General features: G+C 49.5%; 1 protein-coding gene across 7 annotated transcripts; it reads left to right on the forward strand.

Annotated features, from left to right (window-relative positions):
* Positions 1 to 313: 313 nt before the first annotated feature.
* LOC122471251 (zinc finger protein 300-like) lies at positions 314 to 22,087 on the forward strand. 7 transcript variants are annotated; one of them, XM_043559619.1, is made up of 10 exons: positions 314 to 461; positions 631 to 703; positions 801 to 924; positions 4,910 to 5,002; positions 6,200 to 6,325; positions 9,266 to 9,405; positions 10,473 to 10,515; positions 17,791 to 17,917; positions 18,166 to 18,261; positions 20,597 to 22,087. In XM_043559619.1, the coding sequence occupies exons 6-10, from the start codon at positions 9,329 to 9,331 to the stop codon at positions 21,535 to 21,537; spliced, it is 1,284 nt and encodes a 427-aa protein (XP_043415554.1). In that variant the 5' UTR covers positions 314 to 461; positions 631 to 703; positions 801 to 924; positions 4,910 to 5,002; positions 6,200 to 6,325; positions 9,266 to 9,328; the 3' UTR covers positions 21,538 to 22,087. The 7 variants fall into 7 exon arrangements, with proteins under 7 accessions (XP_043415554.1, XP_043415552.1, XP_043415556.1 ...); XM_043559617.1 differs by having other exon boundaries at positions 314 to 703; XM_043559621.1 differs by lacking the exon at positions 9,266 to 9,405 and adding an exon at positions 14,158 to 14,294 and having other exon boundaries at positions 314 to 703; positions 10,474 to 10,515.
* The last annotated feature ends 1,367 nt before the right edge of the window (positions 22,088 to 23,454 follow it).

Here is a 23,454-nt window from a genome sequence, read left to right on the forward strand (position 1 = left end):
GACAGACCCAGGCTGGGTGCCCAAATTGGGGGGGGGGGGGGGGGGCGGGGAGGACGGGGGCCATGACCGGTTCCTCAACACGGCGCAGGGCTGGGGGCAACCCGTCCGATCCGGTGGAAAGCCCCCGGGGCGACCGCTGGCTGGCAACAACGCGGGAGAAGGTGCATTTGCCCACAACCCACCGGACCACACGGCGCCCGCGGCGCGGCGCCTGCTGGCCCACACCTGCCGCCCCGTGGCCGGAAACGGCTGGGCCGCCGGCCGGAAGTACCTCACCGCGGAGTCTCCCGGGAGTTGTAGTTCCGCCCAGTCCAGGGGCGTCTCGGCTGTGTCCGGAGGTCTCCCACAGCAGTCTGCGCACTTCCGGACCCTTGGCGGGGTTCGCGTGGCCGGCACCTGGGACTTAGCCAGTCCTGAGGCTCCCGCTGCATCTGGGACTGACGATTCCCTCTGCCCCCGCGGTAGAGAGGGCACGTGTGGCAGAGCCACGGCTGCAGAGCTGGCGGGCCCTGGGAGGGGTGCTCTGCTAGGGGGGTCCGGTGGGCGGCTCTGACGTCTACTGGGGAGGGTCAGGGTTCCTGTCTGGTTTGGGGCGGGAGCTGTGGGCAGGCTGGTCTCATTGCTTTATAGCCCAGCGTCGTCGGAGCCCACCGGCCGTCCACAGAGGGCTTAGCGCGGTGGACCCGTGACGGCTTTGGCCCCGGTGAGCTGGGGGCCAGCTCTTTCCCGAATGGTCACCCTTCTTTCCCGATACTGGATTTGTTTCTGTCCCTTGACCCGGAGCTTTTCTGCCCGTCCAGGTCCCTGAACTCCGCCTGGGTGGCCGGGCCTCCCGTGGGTGAGGAGGGACTGCTGAGGAAGCCCCCCCCCCCCACTTCTGTCCGACCCTCTGTCACTCCTTCGGACCCCACATCACAGCCAACGGTAGGCTCTGAGCTATGAGGGCAAGGAAGGAGGGAAGTGAAATGATTGGTATTTCAAGGATTTATGGTGTCGGTGTTCCTATGACCAATGTTTATTGAGTGTCTGGGTCAGGCAGCTGGTGTAGCACCGGGTTCCATTCTTGGCTAGAGACCTAGTGCGGTGTCGGTCCCCTGAACAGATAAGGGCCACCAAGGTGTGGGTGCTCTGATAATGACTCCTATCTATGGATGAATGGACACCAAGGAGGGAGGTCAGTTCCTGCTGGGGGAGGCACAACCGAAGATCAGATTTGAAATAAGGTCTCCATAGGTGAAAAGGGGCAAAAGGGTTGGGGTTAGGGAACAGCCTGTGCAAAAGCATGAAACCCATGGGTACTGCTGGATTTGGCACCATGGAAGAGCCTGGAAGGGGTGTGTGTGGTGAGACTGGAGGTGGTTCCAGGAGCATATCAACCCAGCAGCTGGGTTAGGGGGTAAGGACTGGGTCCTGTTAGTGCCTGAAGTGTTTTAGGCAAGGCAGGAAGTGTGGTTACATTGGTCTTTGGTGTTACTATACCGGCAGTGAGTGGAGTCGATGGAGACTGAGCTAAGGTAGTGAGAAAAGTAAGTAGGGGAACGTATCTCAGGTTTGTGAAGCCGCCAGCACGGGCAGGGGTGGGTGAAGGTGGGGCTGTGTGAGTGCCTCTGTCTGAATGCTGATCAAGCAGGGAGGAGATGATCAAGCAGGGCGTCTACAGTTCAGTGTAGACTCTTCTTCCCCCGCACTAGATTAGGAGGGAGAGCCACAGTGAGGGTACCACAGTGATGCAGAGATGAGGGAGAATTTGTCTGTCTTTGAGGCTTTTTTGGTCAAGGTAGGACAGACAAGCTGGGGCAGGGAGGGGGGAAATGAAACCTGGTCTTGGAATTGTAAGTCTTAATGTTTTTTTACATTATAACTTGAATTTGGGTCTTCTTGAAGGAGGTTTTTTTCAACCCATAACTGTTTCTTACTGTGTTCAATTAGTAACATTAGAAAAGATCTCAAATGTATATAGCAAAGTAACAAAAGGAAACTTTCGTAGTTATCATTTAGATTGAGCAAATGTTAAAAGTTTATTTGCTTCAGATCTTCTAAAGAACAAAAACCTTATACGTACCACCGGATCCCTTTTGATATCACCCTTCATTCCGTTTCCCTTCCTCTCAGGGTGACAACTCCCGAGATTACTTTATTCTTACATGTTCTTTACTTCCTAGATAGGAATGTGGTCATAAACAATATATTATTTTTTCGTTCGTTACCTTTGCCTGTATTTCTTCTGCTTTGCCTTTTTCTTACTTATTTTTAGTAATTGTTTTCATCTATTCTAGATACAAAACCATTTATAGCTTATGCACATTGTGAAAATCTTAAGTAGTTAGTTTGGGCCTGGTGTTTTCTTGATGGGTATAATTCTGAGTACCGATCCATTTTATTTAATGTTTAGTGGGGTTCTTTTTCTGATTTCTGTTGCTTTGTCAATTTTAGTACTTTGTATTTTTCTAGGAAATTGTCCAGTTTAATTTCAGATTTATGGCATTAAATTGTCTATAGTGATCTCATAATTTAAAAACCTCTCTACTACATCTGAAATGGTTTCTTTTTTCCCTGTTTAAACATTGCATTTTTTTGCGTTCTCTTATTTTCTCCATCAGTCATACCCGAACTTAGTGTGTTTTATTAGCTTTAAATACCAACCAATTATGCTATTAGTTTTAATAAATCTTTTCCAAGAGCTGATTTTAGTTTTTTCTTTGTAATTTTTTATTTGGGTACAACTTCAGACTTCAGAGAAAACTCACGAGGGTAGAATAGTACAGAGAATTCCAGAACACCTTTCATCTAAATTTCTCAAGTATGAACATTTTGCCACATTTGTATGGAGGGAGGTCGAGGGATTTGCGAGCCGATTAAAGAAAAAGATGTCACCGTATGACCAGAAGTGCACGCGAGCTTTACTGAAGCATGCACGTTGGGGAGAGGTCCCTCGCAGCATGAGACCATCCAGAATTTGGGGCCCAGGGCCCACTTCCGAGGAGGGAGGTGGAAAGGATACCCCTGGGTGTCTCTGGGTCAGAGGCACTTGGGGTCTTGGTAGCCACATGGTGTATTTTATCTATGGCTACCGGATGCTAGAGTACAGTTTCAGGGAGTAGGGAAAGCAGGCAGGTTCCAGACGACTAAAAATCTGTTCGTATTGGGCTATCTTTAAAATGAATGCATGTGTTAACATCTGAGTTTGGTGCTGCTGGTCTTTTGAGCCAATGGTCTCAGCCTGCCAGGGGCCACTCTGCAGAGGCCATCGCTGGGTCATTTATACACAACTTGTTCCCTTTCTCTCTCTCTCTCTTCTCTCTCCTCTCTCTCTTCTCTCTCTTCCTCTCCCCTTGACACATATGGGTGTGTGTGCAAATACTTGGTGTGCATTTCCCAAAGACAAGGCTATTCTGTCACACAGCCGCAGGATAATGATCAAAACCAGGAAATTAGCGTTGAGACAATACTGTTGTCTAACCCACGTCTCATACTCAGCTATCACCTGTCGTCTCCGTAAGACCCTTTCTAGCTAAAGGAGATCTCGGATCATGCATCTGTTCTCCCATTTTCCTTTGTCGTCTTTTCTCTGGAACAGTACCCCAATCATCCGTTGTCTTTGCTAGCATTGACATTTTTGAGGAGTACAGGCCGGTTATTTTGTGGAACGTTCATCAATGTAGGTCTGACTAATGTTTCACCATGATTAGATTCAGGTAATACATTTGTGGCAGGCTTTTTCTTTTTTTCACCTGTTCTATTATTTCTTTGGTTTTTCCTTTTTAAAATCTCTGCTCCTACTTGCTTCTTTTGTGTTGCTTGGGTTTACTCTTTGCTGTGTTAGCCTCCTGCGATGAATGTTGTTAATTTTCAGATTTTGTCTAATCTGTATCTTAGGGCTGTGATTTAAGTCTGTGTTTGTAACTGTGCACCAGGTTTGATATGTAACATTTTTTGCAGCCATTGTTCTAAATAATTTTGCATTCTTCCTGTTTTCTAGTTGTGTTGCTTTTGTGTTTAGAGAGCAGCATCTATGCAATACTGATTTAAGTAACTTGTTGAAGTTTATTTTTAGCTTTTTCGGATCAATTTTTAGCTCCCAGATGTGCTTAAAAGAAGAATGTATTGGGGCGCCTGGGTGGCGCAGTCGGTTAAGCGTCTGACTTCAGCCAGGTCACGATCTCGCGGTCTGTGGGTTCGAGCCCCGCGTCGGGCTCTGGGCTGATGGCTCAGAGTCTGGAGCCTGTTTCCGATTCTGTGTCTCCCTTTCTCTCTGCTCCTGCCCCGTTCATGCTCTGTCTCTCTCTGTCCCAAAAATAAATAAACGTTGAAAAAAAAAATTAAAAAAAAAAAAAGAAGAATGTACGTTCTCTAATCAAGTACTTTCTTGTGTCTGATCCAGTAGGTCAGGCTTTTACATTTTTTCTTAATGTTTGATTTTGAGAGAGAGAGAAAAAAAGATGAGTGGGGGAGGGGCAGAGAGAGAGGGAGACACAGAATCCGAAGCAGGCTCCAGGCTCTGAGCTGTCAGCACAGAGCCTGATGTGGGGCTCCAACCCACAAATCGTGAGATATGACCTGAGCTGAAGTCGGACGCTTAACCGACTGAGCCACCCAGGTGCCCCAATAGGTCAGGCTTTTCAATTGTTATTCAGATGTTGCACACTCTTGGGGCGCCTGGGTGGCTCAGTAGGTTAAGGGTCTGACTTGATTTCGCCTCAGGTCGCGAGCTCATAGTTTGGCTCAGGTCATGATCTCATAGTTTGTGGGTTCGAATCCCGCATTGGGCTCTGTGCTGACAGGATTCTGTCTCCTCTCTCTGCCCCTCCCCTGCTCACTCTCTATTTCTCTCTCAAAATAAATAAATAGGTTTTTTTTTTTAAATGTTGTATACTCTTACTATTTATTTTTTGTATCCCGAATCCTCTAGGTTCTGTTCATGGCGATGTGGAGTTGTCTGTTTCCCCTCATGGCGTGTGTGTTCCACGTGTTTGAGCTGCACACTCATCACGCTCGTGTGTTGGTACGCACAGACCTAAGATCGAGTGGGCCTCAGCCCCTTGCTTTGTCTCTGCAGTGGGTTGTTGTTTCTGGCTTTTTGTACGTCTCGAAGTTTGATCGTTTAAATGAACACCGGGCCGTGTGTGTGGGAGTAGAGACCCTCTTGCTGTGCGCGGGGCTGGGAGGCAGGACGTCGGTGCATTGAGCCTGGTCGGGCATTGCCGGCGCTCGCATTTGCTGTTGCTGTGGTTACGGTCAGGCCCCCGCTGGCTTCAAGTGTCTCTGCTCTGTGCTTAGGTGGGCCGGTTCCTGTCCCCCGCTCTGCGACCCGCCTGCCCCCTTCGCCCTTCTCCTCGTGCTCATGCCCCCGCTGGCTCCTCGGTGCTGCCCAGCCTGGTGGTGGAGGGCCCTGGTCCCCGAGTCTGCCCCTCCCGCTGTGGTAGGAGGCTCTGAGTCTGAGTCGAGGACATATGCCTGTCCCCTTCCCCTGGGACAGGGTGTTCTTCTCCTTCTCCCTGCCAGGTGCCATGGGTCTTAGCTGTGCTCTGGGAGCAGTGGGTTGTGCTGCCCTTCCCTCAGCTGCACAAGGCTTTGTTCCTCCACAGGGAAATTTCTAGGAGGATGGGGCTTCCCCGGGTTTCCCTGCCATGGCAGCCACTGCCCTCCTCCAGACCTCACCACCCAGGGGGTCTCTCCGTGGTCTCCCAGCCGTCTTCTTTCTCCTGAGCGCCCAGTGGAGAGCCACGGACCAGATTACCACAAATTCAGTGATGGAAAGCTGGGCTGGCTCAGTCAGAAGAGCGCACAACTCTTGATCTTGGGGTCGTGAGTTCGAGCCCCACGTTGGGTGTAGAGATCACTTAAATAAAACTTTAAAATAAAATAAAGTAACACCGCTGTCACCTCACAGCTCTGCAGGCCACAGTCCAGGGCCTCCCGAGGCCAGAGTCAATGTGGTGGATGGTGGGCCTCTTCCCCGAGCGGCTGGAGGTAGAGTCTGGTCTGGGCTCATTGGCGGAAGTCAGTATCTGGTGGTGTTAGGCCCGAGGCCCCCGATTCCTCGCTTGCTGCCAGCAGAGGTTTTGCTCAGCTTTCACACGGGATGGCGAAGGATCCTTCTTGTGTTTTGCTCTCTCTGGCTTCCCCTGTGCCCCCATCAGAGGCAAATGTGCTGCTGATGTTTTCACATGAGTCTCACAGTGCCCTCTATCGTTTACAGGTGTTCTTAGTGTCTATTGCAAAGGCTTAGAGACAGGCCGTGACCAGGCAGCTCAGTCCTGCTGTGGATTCCAGCTCCTTCTAACCCCCAGACGGCCTCCAGGCGGGAGCTGAGCCTCCGGCCACGGTAAGTTCTCAGCAGGAGAGCAGAGCTTTGCCAGTTGGAGTTGACCCCAGTCCTCAAGCCCCAGGCACCCCACCGATAGAATAATTCTTGGAAAGAAGGTGACCCGACAGCAGCAATCTACTTTGGAAGCCGGGCTCCCTCTCTGAGCTCCCTCTTGTAGCTTAGGGATAAAGTTGGAGGTCACAGAACGGGGTGGCTTCCAGAAAGTGTCCCTAAAACAGCTGAGGACGAGCTTGCTGACCGTGAATTTGGGTGATGCCATCGCATTAGGGGATCTGTCTAGGATTTGGTGGAGGGGAAGGTTTGCTAGGAGGAGAGGGGGTCCCCCGCTTTAAGGTTAGGGAAGCACAAACGAGGGAAGGGATCCCCGCGACACTCAGGCGACCCCCGTGCGGATTTCTCTACACTCGGTGCCTTCACTGTCCTTCTCTACTGCCCCCCGGCCCCCCACTGCCCCTCACTCCACTGCTTGTGAGATGCAGACCGTCCTCATGTAGTCGAGGCACAAAAGTTGCTTTCTTAACCTAAGAGTATTTCATTTTTCCTTCTCATGTTAAAGACGAAAGAAAATGGGCGTGAGAGAGGTGTTCAGAGCCACCCAGCTTACTAGAGGCCGAGCCAGCACTAGCGCCCAGGGCTCCCGTCCGCCAGGGCCCGCCAGGCGGGGGCTTCCTCCTGGGCGCCTCAGTTCATCGCTAAAACCCGCCCCTTCCCACCTTCCACCCCTTCAGACCCTCTCACGGATCTCCTCTCCTCCAGGGGAAGGACTCTGGTAGGAGGTCATGGAGAGAAAACCCAGTAAGATGATATATGTATATTTTTATGAGATACTTAAACAGTGAGCATATGTTTATTGTCTAAAATAAATTAGAAAATGCCACTATTGTAAAAACAGACGAACACATCCTACCATGCAAAGGTCACCATTGTTAACATTTTGTGTATTTTGTCCAGAATTTTTTCTTTTTTTTTTTTTTTTTTTTTTTTTTTTTTTTTTTTTTTACAAAAACCCATTCCATGTGCTGAAATTGATGTAGACAAACAGGCAACAGAGCAAAGTGTCCCAGTGTCCCCTTTGACCACTGTTTTGGACCCACTCTATTGGGTCTGCCTTCCTGCACTTGTTCCCTGGCGTTCCTACAAGGTACCACAAACTGAGCTGCCTAAACAACAGACACGTGATCTCTCTTGACTCTCTTGACGTTAGAAGTGAAGGCGCGGGTGTGGCCCGTTCCTTCTGAGGCCCTGATTGGGGGGCCCGTTCCCGGCCTTTTCCCCGCCTTCTGGGGCTTTGCCGGCAATCTGTGCCCATTCTTGGTTTCTGCTGCATCACTCCGAGCTCTGCTATCATCCTCCCTGACGTTCTCCCTGTGTGAGTCCCTGGCCCCAGTTTCCCCCTTTTGTAAGGACGCTAGTCCTTGCTCCTGGACTGGGGCCCGTCCTCATGACCACACCGTCACCTGATCATTGACAAAGGCTCTGTTTCTAAAGAAGGTCACATTCTGAGATATTGACGGCTAGGATCCCCAGCAGAGTTCAGCCCAGAACACTCCGCTGCCAGGATGACATCTCTGGTAACCCAAAGGGGTCCTGTTACTTGAGGCTGTAATAAGGAACAGTCTCTCCTGGCTTGCTGGCGGGCTAGTGAACATCTCACTGCCACATCCGGGTTCTCTCTCTCCCTGTGGATCTGCAGCTCTCCACTTCCCCCCACCACCCCCATGGAGGGCCTGTGATCTCTTCTGTCTCTGCTCCTCCTTAACCCTTCCTTCTCCTCACTGGACCACTTCTTTCTCCACCAGGGGCAGGGGTGGGGAAGGGGAAATGGAAGAGAAGTGACACAAACATTTCCTTGCTTGTTGCTTCCGGTAGCTCTCCCCCTGCCCGGCCATCTGTCCTTTATCACGCGGGAGGCCGCGTGATGGCTTTGTAGGGGTGCAGAGCATGTGACACGAGTAGGGGCTCTCTGGCAGACCTCTGTGCCCGCTCCTGGCTCAGCGCTCTTGCCTCCCAGGGCTGGCTCTCTGTGTCCCGCAGGCAGCCTGCTCTCTCCCCATGTTGTTCAGGCTCCCCTAGCTTCCTGCCCCCCATGTGGCCCCGGGGCACTGCATCCTTGTTCTAACACAGGCAGGCCGTGCAGGTGTCCCACGTTCCTGCCCCCACCCCCCACCCCCCACCCCCGCACCTAGCCACCACGGTGGCCTCTGCCGGCTTCTCACTTCCAAGAGCTCCCTCCTGCCGCTGGGCTCCCGCATCTGCAAAGCTTCCCCCAGAACGCTTGCGCCCCCCTCCGTTGAACCACCACGTGCCCAGGTGTTTCTGTAGCTGGGTACGCGTCCAGCCTGGGGAGCCAGGTTACTCCCCCACTTTTGTCGGCTCAACTGTCCCTCTTGTCTTGGGAGGGGGGTAAAACACCATGTATCTACGTCTTCAGTAGTGCCCCTCCCTGCTCCTTCGCTCTTCCTTATCCGAAGGAAGGTGTCCGTTAGGTTGGGTCTGCCAGCTCCTCCAGAGAATTTGGGGTGTCTGGGAATTGAGCTAAAACTTCAGGTACCCGGGGAAAATACCACCCATCTCTGCCTGTTACCCATCTGTGAGTCATGTGTTTGTGAATTTCACAGCTTCCTTTTTATTTATTAATTTTTTCCCCACTTACTGGTGTTGCCAGAAGCTAGTTCTTATCAGATATTCTGTAACAGTTTAAGTTGATTCATGGCATGGCATGCTTTGATTGTGTCATAATTGATTAACCAATCTGTTATTTTTAAGCACTTAGGTAGTCTCCAATTTAAAAACCAAAACCAAAACTCCCTCGGAATTCTTTATGGAGTTTCTGTAATTCTAGAGTTTGAGCGTCTCTGCAGACTTCTTGGACCCAACTCCAGTGTGTGTCTGTCCTGAGTAGGAACATTCCTAAGACCAACCTCGTGTCTGTTCAGGAGAGAGATAGGTGTGGGGTCCCGTTGATGATTCCAGCCACAGTAAACTTGCTCCTGAACCTTCATGTTCCTGTCCCCTGGCCAAATGAGGAAAGGAGGAGGAGGGCTCAGGAGAAGCCATCAGATCTTGTCCCATGTTTGGTAAGTGGCAGAGCCAGACGGGGACTGCTTCCCGGGCAGAGGCCAGCACAGCCGAGCCAGGGCGGTTCTTCCTGACAGTGAACGTGGACAGGCTGCAGGTGGAACAGAAGCACAGGGGACCCAGCGGGTCCGGGATGGGATTGAGGGCCCCGCCAAGTAGCCCTCAGCTTGTCTCAGCTGAACTCCATTCATTGGACTCTGCCCTTCCAGATCCCATTGTTAGATTTTCCTGTGAGTTGACCCCAGCGTCTACCAGGGGCAGGAGAGGTGACAGAGGTTCGGGTTCGAAGCTTCATAGGCTACAGATATTTTAAAAATAACTTCGGTACACATAGTACCAGTTTGTCCTAGAAGAGATTAGGAAATTCATCTAAGTACAAAAAAAAAAAAAAATGTTCAGTGGTCATTACCTACCTAGGGCTAACTGCTGCTACCTTTTTGCCTTGCATCATCTCAGAGATCTATGTGAGTGTGTGTGTGCGCGCACGTGTGTGTGTCCGTGTGCATGGGATCAAATAGTCTTCGGCCACCTTTTTTAATTATCCGTATGCTATCCAATAAAACCGTTTTTTCCATGATTTTGTTTTCATTAGCTACATAACGTTTATTTCCCTTTGGAGTAGTGTTTTATTTAACGGGTCCTGTGTAGATGGATATTTCATTATTTTCTGGGTTTTTTTTTTTCAGAGTTTTAACGAACTATAATAAACACCTTGGCGACTAACGCTTCGCCTGAACTCATGATTGTTTCTTCAGAATAAATTTCTATTCAATTTCTGAGTAACGAGGGGAGGGGTTAGTAAATTGCACATTGACTATGGAGACACAGACATGAGTGCCTTAAGTAGAAAAGGAGAATCCAGGTTGAACCCTCGCCAGGTCGGGTCCCCGTCACTCTCCAAGGCGTGGGCATTATGTGATGTCCTCGGTGGGGGGAGGGGGGGGAGGGGAGCCTGTCCTCCCCCAGGCCTGGTGGGGGGTGGCAGCAGTTGATCCAGAGGCCCGGGGCAAGCTTGACCTCTCACGTCCTCTCCCCTGCCCTCCCCTCCCCATCTCTGCTTACACAGGTGTCTGCTTTCCCCCGCCCAGCAGGGAAGGACCATGTCCCAGGTGAGTGTGGCATTTCTTTCTACCGCACTGTGCTTTCCCGGGGACTTGGGGATGCTTCTAAGAATGCAGCCAATAAAATACTAAAGGCAGGACCCAAGATCACTGAGGATGCAAGGCGAGTGGAAAATGGAGGCCACGGGGAGGGCGGGGTGGGTGCGCTGCTGAGGCCGCCACAGTTCTGAGGTGCCCGGTGTCTGCCATTTCTGGCACTTAAAAAAAATACATAGTTTTTTAATGTTTATTTTTGAGAGAGAAACAGAGTGTGAGTGGGGAAGGGGCAGAGAGAGAGGGAGACACAGAATCCGAATCAGGCTCCGGGCTGTCAGCACAGAGCCCGATGGAGGGCTCAAACCCACGAACCGTGAGATCCTGACCTGAGCCGAAGTCAGACGCTTAACTGACTGAGACACCCAGGCGCCCCTCTGGCACTTTTATTTATTTCTTTTATTAAAAATTTTTAAAATATTTGTTTAAGAGAGAGAGAAAGCCATCGGGGAGGGCAGAGAGAGGGAGAGACAGACAAGCCAAGCAGGCTCTGCACTGTCAGCACTTAGCCCCACGGGGCTCAAACCTACGAACCATGAGATCATGAGCTGAGCTGAAATCAAGAGTCGGACACAACCAACTGAGCCACACAGGCGCCCCAGACGTTTCCGGCACTTTAAAGAGGTTCCATCCAACATAGGATTTGTGTTGTCTGTTTGGGACAAGCACGTCCACGTCCTAGGAGAACTAAAGCTGTTTCCAGTATTAAGAAGGTTCCAGGGTTGGCCTTGGGGTGTGAGGTGTCACAGGCAGGGTCCTGTCTAGTGATGACAGTGAAGTGGACACAACAGCGAGTCTGGACTCTCCGTTGGGTGTAAGCAGTGGGTCTTACGGCCGTGCAGAATCTGTGATGCTGGTTGTTTCAGGGATCAAAATACTCCGTTCTGCGTAAACTGCCTTGTTCTTTCACACTGACCCAGATGAAACCCTGCATTGTCCAGAAGAACAGACGAGTAGCGTGTTCTTCAAATTATCTTCTGTAATAGTTTTTTGACACAGATGGAGAGCAAACAGCCCCGTTTCAGACTTTGGTGGGGGCGGGGAGGGAAGATGGTCAGCGCGCTCTCGGCCTTTTGTTCTGGAGTCTGAGCGTCTTTTCACCACTCGGACCTCACGCTTCTGCCCTTGCCCTGGGCCATCGTTCTCTTTGGACGTCAGTGACGTCATTTGCTGCCGGCCTGTCTGCATTCTCAAATTGGACCTACACGGCCCCTCTCTCTACCGTGAGCATGAACGTGAAGTGTGCTGGCCAGAATCCTTCAAGTGACAAGAGCCAGAAACCCAGCTAGAGCTAGTTTAGGGCCAACCCCAAATCTAGGCCACACCTGGCCTGGTACTCAGGGACAGTCACACCTAAGAATGCAGGCGTCTCCCAGAGTCTCTCTTGCCCCTTGTCTGTGACTTCCTTCTCTCATACCGACTGCATCCGTGTGGCCAGAGATAGGCATGGCCCACACCTCTCTTGCGAGGTCTGCCGTAGAAAGGGACCAGGTTCTGTATCGTGGAGCCAGTTTGCACAGTCTTTGGGAGAGATGCAGATTTGGGCCAGCTTAGTTCGCGGTTAGGGCTGAGAGTGTGTCGGTGGTGGGGCGCTCCCAGGAGCTTGGGGTGCCGGAGGGAGAGAGCTAGCCCCAGAGGAAGATGGGCCTCGTGGACAAACATTACAGCTCTCCACTCCAGGAAGAAAAACATATTCACAGGGTCTTGGTTTCTGGCTTGGGGACCTGTCTTGATGAGAGTGTCTGTGCCTAAAAAGCTGGATGTTTGGTACCAGAAACATCTGGGAATGGGACCAGTATGAGAGGTCCGAAACAAGATGGCAGCTCCGTGGCCTCAGAGGAGAGACGTGGGCCGTGACGTGAAGCTGTGAGACCCATATTCAGGGCCCGGGTTTCCTCTGTGCCTCCTAGGGAAATTTGTTCTTTTGTAGGAAACCAGTCTTCACCGGGAACTTCTTAGGGTCATCCACAACAAAGATAGTGACAATAAAAGGTCTAAGCTCCACCTGTTGAGCACTTAACATGTCGCCATTTCATGAATACCTGTGAGATGGGTATTATTAACCCCTCTCCCATTTTACAGCTGAACACACACAGGCTGGAGGTATTAAGCAAGCTGCCTGGGATCTTGCATCTATTAGGTGATGGAGTTGGGATGTGAATGCAGACAGACCTAGAACTGGGCCCTCAGTGATGGAGCCACACTGTAGTTTTCTCTGGCGAAAACGCAGCCCCGGCAGAGAAATTCAGTTGTACCCTCTACAGTACAGACTTGCACTGTCCAAGATGGTAGCCACCAGCCACGAGTGGATACTGAACCCTGGTGGCTAGTGTGGCTGGAGAACTGAGTTTCTCATTCACACTTAAATTTTAAAAGGGAATCAGAGGAAAATACTTTCCCATTAAACGCAACTTTATGGGGGCACCTGGGTAGCTTAGTCGGTTAAGCATCGGACTCTTGATTTCGTCTCAGGTCATGATCTCACGAGTTGTGAGTTTAAGCCCCGCATCTGGCTCTGTGCTGACTGTGGAGCCTGCTTGGGATTCTCTGTCTCCCTGTCTCTCTGCCCCTCCACCCCCCTCAAAATAAATATCAAAATATTAAACACAACTATGTTTTTACAGGACTATATTTCATGAGAGTGAAATTGAAAACATAGTGTCTGAGTTGAGATGTACTGTAAGTGGAAAATACCCACCAGGTTTTGAACATATGGTATGAAAAAGAAGAATGAAAAGTATATCAGCAATTGTAAAATAATTATATATTGAAATGATAATACTCCAGATATATTTGGCTAAAAGATCTTATCTAAATTGTCTCCTTTTTTACTTAAATGTGACTACTAGAAAATTTTATCTAAGCCACTTTATTGAGGTGTGATTGACCTGCAAAACTGTGTGCTCACAACTCGAGAGGAGTTTAGATAAGTGCACAGCCGTGAAACCACCACCACCGACTTAATCCATCACCTCCAAAAGTTTCCTCCAGCCCCCTTTTTAAATATCTGTATTTTCTTTTTCTTTAGTGGTGGGAGCATTTAACGTAAGATATGCCCTCTTAGCAAATTTCTAAGGGTGCAGCGCAACGTGGCTCATTGTGACACTGCTGTGCATCTTCAGAACTTACTCCGCTTCCGTAGCGAACACTGAACCTCTGACTAGCGCCTCCCCCTTTCCCTGCCCCTCCCAGTCCTTGGTAACCACCGGTTCTAGGAGTTGACCACTTGAGAATCCTCATAAAAGTGGAGTCACACGGTATTTGTCCTCCCGTGTCTGGCATATTTCACTCAGCATATGTCAGGTTCACCTGCTTGTCGCAAATGAAGGGATTTCCTTCGCTCTCCTGGCTGACTAATGTTCCGTGGTGTGTGCCCACCCCACGACCCGTTCGCCCACGGCTGGACACTTCGGTTGTTTCCATCTCTTGGCTCCTGTGGATAATGCTGCGAGGAGCACGAGAATGCACATATCGCGTTGAGACCCGCATTCAGTAAGATCACGTCGTCTTCGAACAGAGATACGTTTATTTCTTCCTTCCTGATTCCAATGTGTTTTATTTCTTTTTCTCGCCGGATTGCTCTGGCCGGACTTCCAGTACTGTGTTGAATAGGAGAGGCAAGAATGGGTCTCCTTGCCTTGTTCCAGATCAAGGAAAGCTTTAGAGGGAAAGCTTTCACCACTGAGTATGATGTTAGCTGTGGGCTTTTCATAAATGGCCTTTATTGTGTTGAGGTAAGTTCCTTCCATTCTTGGTTTGTTGTGAGCTTTTAATCTTTAAAGGGCACTGAAGTTTGTCAATTTTTTTTTGTGTGTGTGTGTGGCTGTTGAGCGGATTATGTCATTTTTATCCTTTATTCTGTTAACGTGGTGTCTCGTATGGATTATCATGTGTTGAACCATCCTTGCATCCCAGGGACAAGTCTTACTTGGTCGTGGTGTCTGATGCTTCTCATGTGCTGTTAGGTTTGATGTGCTAAGACTACCTTGAGGATTTTTGCACCTGTGTTTACCAGGGATCCTGGCCTGTAGTTTCCTTTCTGTGTGGTGTCTTTAGTTTTGGTATCATGGTGATGCTGGTCTTGTAGAATGAATTTGGAAGTATTCCCTCTTTTTCTGTTTTTTTTTGGGGGGGGTATTTAAGAAGGATTGGTAGTAATCTTTAAATTTTTGGTAGAATTTGCCCATAAAGGTCCTGGGCTTTTCTTTATTTGGAGCTTTTTGGTGACTTCTTCATTCTTTTTGTTAGTGCTGTGCTCAGGCTTTCTATCAATTCAGTATCGGTAGGTGTTTTTTTTTATATTTTATTGTATTTAAAAAAATTTTTTTTCTTTAACATTTATTTGTTATTGAGAGACAGACACAGAGCGTGGGCAGAGGCGGGGTAGAGAGAGAGGGAGACACAGAATCTGAAGTAGGCTCCAAGCTCTGAGCTGTCAGCACAGAGCTCCACACGGGGCTCAAACTCAAAAACTGCGAGATCATGACCTGAGCTGAAGTCAGTCACTTAACCAACTGAGCCACCCAGGCGCCCCATATTTTTAAATTTTTTAAAAGTGTTTTATTTATTCTTGAGAGAGAGAGGTAGACACAATCCCAAGCAGGCTCCAGGCTCTGGGCTGTCGGCACAGGGCCCAACACAGGGCTTGAACTCACAAGCTGTGAGATCATGACCTGAGCCCAAGTCGGACCCCCAACCAACTGAGCCACCCAGGCACCCCAGGTTTTTTTTGTTTTGTTTTGTTTAGAATTGTGTTTTCTTCTAGGTTGTCCAACGAGTTGGCATTGAACTGTCTATAATAGCTATTATCCTTTTTATTTCTGTGGCATCTGCTATAATGTCTCCTCTTTCATTTCTGATTTTATTTATTCTAGTCTTTTTTTTCTTAGTCTAGCTAAGGGTTTTTCAATTTTATTTCAAAAAACCAGCTCTTCGTTTCATTTTTTCTGTTGTTTTTCTATTCTGTTTCATTTATTTCTGTTCTAATTTTTATTATTTCCCTCTGCCAACTTGGGGTTTAGCTTTTCTTTTTCTAGAGGTGCAAAGTTAGGTTGTTTGAGATCTTTCCTTTTTGAATGTAGATGTTCGTTTCTATAAACGTCATTCTTAGTGCTGCTGTTGTGGTATCCTGTAAAATTCAATCTGTTGTGTTTTCATCTGTCTTAAGATATTTTATAGTTTCCCTTTTGATTTCTGTGACCCAGTAGTGTTTAAGAATGTGTTAATTTCCAATATTTAAAAATTTTTCCCTTTTCTGTTGATTTCTTGTTTCATTTCATTGTGATTGGAAAAGATACTTAGAATGATTGCAGTCTTCTTAATGTTAAGACTTGTTTTGTTAGCTAGCCTATGATCCACCCTGGAGAACGTTGTGTGCGCTCTTGACAAGAATGAGTATTCTGTTGCTAGTGGGTAGAATGTTCTGTAAATATCTTCAAGGCCTATTTGATCTGTAGTGTTGTTCACTTCTGAAGTTTTTGTTTTTACTGATTTTCTGTCTGGATGACTATTGAGAGTGGGTATATAAGTCTCTTACTGTTATTTCATTGTTGTTTCTCCCTTCTGATTGGTCAATGTGTGCTTTATATATTTAGGTCCTTTTGATGTTGGGTGCATATGTATTTAAAACTGTTGTATCTTGTTGAAGGGACCATTCTGAAGTTATAGAAGGACTTTGTCTCTCATGACAGTATGTGATTTAAAGGCTGTTTTGTCTTTTTAGGTATTGCCAGACCAGCTCTCTTCTGATTACCATTGTATGGCATGGGATAGCTTTACCTTGTTGCTTTCACCTACTGTATGTCCTGAAATCTAAAGTGAATGTCTTGTAGACAGAAGTTGGTTGGGTCTTTTTGTTAGGGAAGTTGAGTTCATTTACATCTAAAGTAATTATTGCTAGGTAAAGACTTATATTGCCACTTGGTTAATGGTTTTCTCTTTGGTAGTTTCTTTGTTCCTTTCTCTTACTCTTTTGTCTTTATTGTGGTTTGAGGATTTCTTATAGTGATAGGTTTTGATTCTTTCCTCTTTATTTTTGTGCGTTATAGATTTTTTTTGTCGCTACCATGAGGCTTACATTGAATATTTTTACAGTTCTAGAAGTCTCTCCTAACCTGATAACTTCAGTCGTATGTGGAAACTCTATACTTTCTCACACACTCATACTTTGATATTTATGTCAGATTTTATTTCCTTTTATATTGCTTTTCCATTAATAAATCTGTGATTATAGTTGTACTTTTGCCTTTTAACTTCCATACTTCTGTTAAAAATGATTTACACAGTATTACGGTATTCAGTGTAAATTAATTTGTTGTTTTGGTCCTTAGTTCATCCAGAGAGAAGATGAAGGAGAAGGGGAAGGAGAGCCAAGCCCTGTTCTGTATTTGTGGAATCCTTTCTGTCCTTTCCTCTTGGTGCTCCCTTAATTTTGACCATGTCTTTGCTTATAATTGTGCCCTAATTTTATTTATTCATTCCCTCCTGGTGATTTCCCACCTTTTTCTACATCGGTCATCTTTTGTCCCTCCCCTCCCTAAAATACCATCATAGGCATCCCCATTGCCTATAGGAAAAAAAAACCAAAACCTTTGCCTTGTGCATTTGTGCACATGTGCCGTCTCTCTCTCTCACACACACACATCCATGCAGTAGATTCTGTATTGTCCCTCCCAAGTATTTGCAGTGTCTACCAGATTTTTCTGTGACTCCTTGCCCTCTCTAATGCCGTGCCTCTTGGACACACGGTTTATCTTTCAAGATCATTCTCCAGGGCAGCCTCCAGTGAGGCTTCACTTGACGTCAGGACCTTGAACATGACTGCTGTCTTTGTGTCTGCTCCTTCTGTAATATACTTCCATTGCAGCCTGAGGTGTGATCGCACCACACGGAAGTCTTCTGTCCATCTCGCTCCACCAGGGCTCCGGGTGCCTGCTTCCCGCCCCTCCCACCCCCCCCACCCCCAGGCGGAATACCGTCAACATACCAAATAGTCTGTAGATGCTTGCACGCCGAATGAATGGATGAATGACTGAATGCAGATCCAGGAATGAGATCTTTTCTTAGGATCTTTTCTTTTCTGTCCCTGGAAATGTAGCACAGAGTTAGGGGCATGCCAAGCTCCCTAACTTACTGTGGGGCAGTCCGAAGGCGCTAAGACCCCTCGCCTCTGAGCCTTGGCCGCAGAACTCTGCCAAGTATTTCAGGTTCATCGGGCACGTGTCATTCCAGGGCTCATTGTCCTTCCGAGACGTGGCTGTGGGGTTCACCCGTAAGGAATGGCAGCATCTGGACCCCGCTCAGAGGACGCTGTACCGGGATGTGATGCTCGAGAATTACAGCCACCTGGTCTCAGTAGGTGAGGAAGGCTTCCTGCATTTCCCGATGAATGTCTTTTCTCAGTTGTGTAAAACCTCTGAAATGTTTGGCCTTGGGTGTCCGTTGTCTGCAAGCCTTGCTGTCATCCCACTTGCGTTATTCGTGAATTTACCTCCTGTGTGAAATAATCCATTCTCTGGCCGACGTGTAAAAGTGCGTTGTGCCCCCTGCTTCCTTGGATGGCCCAGGCGGCTCAGCCCAAGTCCTGTGACTTGTTCTCACAAACAGGGTGTCAGGTCACCAAACCGGCTGTGATCTCAAGGTTGGAGCGAGGCCAAGAACCATGGATGGAGGAGGAAGAACTCGTCAGATGGAGCTTTCCAGGTGAGAGGGGGGCAACGGACACACACTGGGCTGCAGAGCAAAATCTCCTGTGTTTGTTTCAGGCAATTGTTCTCAAAGGCCTTGGATCTTTGCAAGTAGCTGTGGATATTTGGTCCACGGCCTTGAGATGCCCACATGACTCCTGCTACCTCCACACATCCCACCGCCCGACAGGATTCCTCCTCTTTCCCTGGCCTTTAGAGAGAGGCATATTCTGCTTTCATTCTTTCATTCCACCCTGCCGTCCCCATCTGAGACCTTGCTTGCTCAGTTTTTCTCTGGAATCTTCAGTCTTAACACTTACCCCATGGTTATGAAACAGGCTTTCTCATGTTTTCAGGGATTTGTAGATTCCCGCTATTAAAAAAATTTTTTTTTTTGAGAGATACAGAGACAGCACGAATGGGGGAGGGGCAGAGAGAGAGAGGGATTCATAGAATCCGAAGCAGGCTCCAGGCTCTGAGCTGTCAGCACAGAGCCCGACGCGGGGCTCAAACTCACGAACTACAAGATCGTGACCTGAGTTGAAGGTGGATGCTTAACTGACTGAGCTGCCCAGGCGCCCCTCCCCCTATTTTAAAATAACTTAGGTTGTGCCACTCATTTTTGTCTTTTACTGTGAAATGCCTCAGAAACTTTCTTGCTCCCTTTTATATGACTTTAGATTCCTCTTCTTTCCTAACTACAAAATATGGCCCCATTTTGCCTAATGGGATAGGAATGGCACTCCCCCCACATGCATCCTAGTATAATCCCACGGTGGATACTGACTCCCTCTTTCTTTCAGGACAGGGGCCTTTTATCAAGCTTTTGTTCAGGGCATACCAGAAATCAGCTGGGGGCTTTAGAAATACCACCTGCCTGGGTCTCAGCCCAGAAAATCCTCATGGGGAAGATTAGTAGGCATTGATTCTGTCCCTTAGGAATTCAACACTGGGGCTCAAGGAATTTCCACATTTCTAAACCAAGAAGCTCTGTGGTTGCACTGGGTGTGGGTTTCATGGAGGTGAAACCACGGATAGTGGGTGATTTAAAATGTAAGGGAACCGGGGCACCGGGGTGGCTCAGTGGGTTAACTGTCCAACTTTGACTCAGGTCATGATCTCATGGCTCAGGAGTTCAAGCCCCGCATCAGACTCTGTACTGACAGGTTGGAGCCTGGAACCTGCTTCAGATTCTGTGTCTCCCTCTCTCTCTGCCCCTCCCCCCACTTGCACTATCTCTCTCTCTCAAAAATAAACATAAAAAAAATAAAATGTAGGGAAGGGGCACCTGGGTGGCTCAAAGAATGGAACTCTTGATATTAGCTCAGGTCTTAATCTCAGGGCCATGAGTTCAAGCCCCATGTTGGGCTCCCCTCTGGGCCTGAAGCCTAATTAAAAAGAAAAAAGAAAAAACCTAAATGAAGACAAAACCAAATGAGGATCTAAGCACAGGATGCAGAACCCAACATTTAAGAATCTCAGAGGAGGGGCCACAGTGATGTGGATACCAACATGCCCGAGGAATGGTGCTGTGGGGAGGCTGGTCTGTGGCCAAGTCCATCAGACATCTGGGAAGTATCTCATTTTTTCCTTTCAAAAGCCAATGGATGAGGGTAGGTTTGTAGATTTATAACTGTGGTGATTGAATCTGGGCACTTAGGTCTGCAATTTATTCTTCCTCCTGTTTCTGATATAATTTTATTTTTTTGCTGGGGGGGCCTGGGTGGCTTAGTCTGTTAAGCATCCAACTTCGGCTCAGGTCCTGATCTTGCAGCTTGTGGGTTCAAGCCCCGCAGCAGGCTCTCTCCTGTCAGCCTCGAGCCTGGTTTTGATCTGTTTTCCTCTCTTTTTGCCTCTCCCACAGTTCTCTCTCTCTCAGAAAATTCAAAGTAAATAACATTAGGGACACCTGGGTGGCTTAGTCGGTTAAGTGTCCGACTTCGGCTCAGGTCATGATCGCACGGTTCACAGGTTCAAGCCCCATGTCAGTCTCTGTGCTGGCTGCTCAGAGCCCGGAGCCTGCTTCAAATTCTATGTCTTCCTCTCTCCCCACCCCTGCCCGCTTGTACTCGGGCTCTCAAAAATAAACACTAATAAGATTATTTTTAAAATTTTACTGGGGGGGGGGGTAGGCAGAGAGAGAGAGAGAACACGCGAATCCCAACCAGAAAAGTGCAGAGCCCGATGCGGAGCTTGAACTCACCAACCCCTGAGATCACAACCTGAGTGGAAACCAAGAACCAGATGCTTTACCCACTGGGCCACCCAGCTGCTCCCGGATATCATTCCATTCTGTGGCACGATTCTGGAAACACAAACCCATTCAGGTCATGGTATTTTTTTGCCCCTAGAAGCAATTTTGCAAGTCGACGGCCACGCAGGCAGACCGCGGGAGCACCGAGCCACACTTCGGCGGAGCGGCGCCTTCCTGGACGGCCGGGAACCGACCGAGAGAGGGCCCCGGGCATCCATCTGCCAGAAGGCAGACCTCGATCCCTCACGACGGCAGGGATGCGCCTGTGACTCGTGTGGCGCGAGTCTGCCGCGTCACGGAGACGGTAGTCCCACCGCCTACCTGGCCCGGAGGCGCTTCGAGTGCGACGGGCAGGGGAACGTGTTCCTCTACTCCAGGCCCGACGGCCCGGCTCCGGGCGCGCGGCCGCGGCAGTGTGAGCGGTGCAGGTGGCCGGGAGGCCGGGCCCGCCGCGGGGAGCCCTTGCCCTGCGAGGCGGCCGTGCGCGCCGATCCGCGGCCGCACGCGGGCCCCGCGGCCCCCGGGGCCGGCCTCTCCGGCCGCCTGGGCTGCCGAGAGCCGCCCGGCGGCCCATCGCTGCCCGCCGCCCTTCTGGCCGGGGGGAAGCCCTACAAGTGCTCCGAGTGCGACAAGGCCTTCTCGCACAAGTCCCGCCTCGTCGAGCACCACCGCTCGCACACGGGCGAGAAGCCGTACGGCTGCGGCCAGTGCGGCAAGGCCTTCTCCCGCAAGTCGTGCCTCCTCATCCACCACCGCATCCACACCGGCGAGAAGCCGTTCGGCTGCGGCGAGTGCGGCAAGGCCTTCTTCCAGAAGTCGCACCTCATCCTGCACCGGCGCACCCACACGGGCGAGAGGCCCTACGAGTGCGGCGAGTGCGGGAAGGCCTTCTCGCAGAACTCCTGCCTCATCATCCACAGGAGGACCCACATGGGCAAGAAGCCGTACGAGTGCTCCGAGTGCGGCAAGACCTTCTCCCAGAAGGCCAACCTCATCCGCCACCACAGGATCCACACCCGGGAGAAACTGCACGGCTGACGGGCCCAGCCGCCGTGGGCCTCCCTCCCGCGTCCCCGCACGTCTGGGAACCAAGGACAAACCTCCGCGTGTCCCCCGCGCGCACCACCCTTCAGCGGGAAATCCGGTGCCCCCGCGGGAAGACAGCGCGACCGAGGGGAAGCCCCTCCCTGGACCGTAGCGAGGGGAGGGTGAGGACACTCTAGAGCCACCTGTTTTTACAAGAGCTGCCTCATGACAGAGGGGATCGCTGTGAATTCACTCTGGTCGTTGAGCTTGCGAGTCTGTAAATAAATGTAATCATTTAAGACAACAGCTGTGAGCAACATGGGAGCAGTCCCTGGGACGGGGGCATTTAGGGGTTATGTTCCCAACGATGCTGCATAGGAGGAATTTTATTTGTCAACCGCAGTGGTAATCCAACAGAATTGTGAGCCTGGAGGCACAGCCACCAGACTGTAGAGAATGACCTCTATGGAGCCCCCGCACTAAACCCTACCCTTTGGTCCCTGTAGGGTATGTTATACCCGGAACAGTACGAACTTATTAAACCAGGAGTCTGTGCACCGTACCACTTACCATTTGTCCCTTTGTTTGCTGGCAACTGTTATAGAGCCCCCAACCCCCGCCACCCTCAGATCTGGAAACTGGCGCTTTTGTGACCTCTCCTCCTAGCTCTCAACCAGTTCCTAAATAGGTTTCATGTTAAATGTGTCAAGTTAGAGGACTCCCTTTTCTGGCAACATGACAGACCGTGTAAGGTGAAAGCCCTTCCACTGTGAACGGCCAGAAATGATGACCAATGATAGATTACGTGCTTTTACATGCATAATTCAGCTGGAGACCGGGGAAATTTCCAGGCGCCGGCGAGGGACGCCGAGCTGAGAGCCAAAGATTAAGTTTGAGAGCCGACCGTGGGTTTAACTTGGTTGACCCAGAAACCTGGGTTGTTGAAGACTGAAGGAGGGTGCGAAGCAAGGCCTCGGGCACATGAGGCAGAGAGCTGGTAATGAAGTAACTCACAAATTCAGAAATTTCAGAAGCCTGGACATACAGGGAAGGGGTGGACTGGCAAAGAATCTCATTGGCACAGGGAGCTTGTCCGTATCTCTGTGGGCTCCGATGGGGGAGGATTTGCCCTGACCAGCATCCCACGTGAGACAGAATTTGCAATTTGCCCTATTCCTGTCCCAGTTCAAAAACCGAACTGTTAATATAGAAAATTTGTCCTGGCCTTGGAGACAAGTTATGGAAGCAAACAAAACATGTCGTGGAGGAAGGCGCCCTCAACCCATGTTTGCCAGGATTCTGACATACAAACCCAAGATGAGTTCATAATCCCAAACTACAGAACACAAGGAACCAACCCACAGTGAAAGGCAACAGGCAACTTGAACTAAATACCAACGTCCCGGATTTTAAGGGTCATAGAAACCTACAAAACTCCATGAGCTCTATTGTATGGAAACCAATTTGACAAATTATATTTCATATGAAAAAACAGCTGTCTTCACAAGCCATTAAAAACGAAAACACCACATGAAAGCGAGGCACAAAGAGCGAGCACTGGCTTCTTTCGAAAGGGGACCACCCTGAGTGTCTAGAGTTGACAGATACAGGCACTGAAACGTGAAGCTACACCAAAATAATGAGCCAACAACCCAGCCAGTGATAACTCGGCTGCCGAGAAGGCGAGCAGAAAGTAGAGCCAAGCAGATTCTTAGGATTCAGTCTACAGAGAGGCGGGAAATGTACATGAAAGGGTGAGACATCTGGGTGAAAATAAGAGCAAATAGGAGTTCCTAAAAGACAAAATAGTGGAAGAAAAGGACATTCCAAGAGAAAAAGCGGCTCGGATTTGACAAGACCGGAGATCACCGATTCGGGCAGCACAGTGGACAGGTAGGAAATTCGCATCTTAGAGCTGGCTAAGCTGTT

This window comes from Prionailurus bengalensis, chromosome E3 (genome assembly GCF_016509475.1).
Source record: "Prionailurus bengalensis isolate Pbe53 chromosome E3, Fcat_Pben_1.1_paternal_pri, whole genome shotgun sequence".
NCBI classification, from domain to species: Eukaryota; Metazoa; Chordata; class Mammalia; order Carnivora; family Felidae; genus Prionailurus; species Prionailurus bengalensis.

Excerpts from the sequence above, each read along its gene's own strand:
- LOC122471251 (XM_043559617.1), top strand. The coding sequence starts at position 9,329 with ATGTTCCTGTCCCCTGGCCAAATGAGGAAAGGAGGAGGAGGGCTCAGG. Across the intron at positions 17,918-18,165 it reads CAGCCACCTGGTCTCAGTAG|GGTGTCAGGTCACCAAACCG; the intron begins GTGAGGAAGGCT and ends TCTCACAAACAG. Across the intron at positions 18,262-20,596 it reads CGTCAGATGGAGCTTTCCAG|AAGCAATTTTGCAAGTCGAC; the intron begins GTGAGAGGGGGG and ends TTTTGCCCCTAG.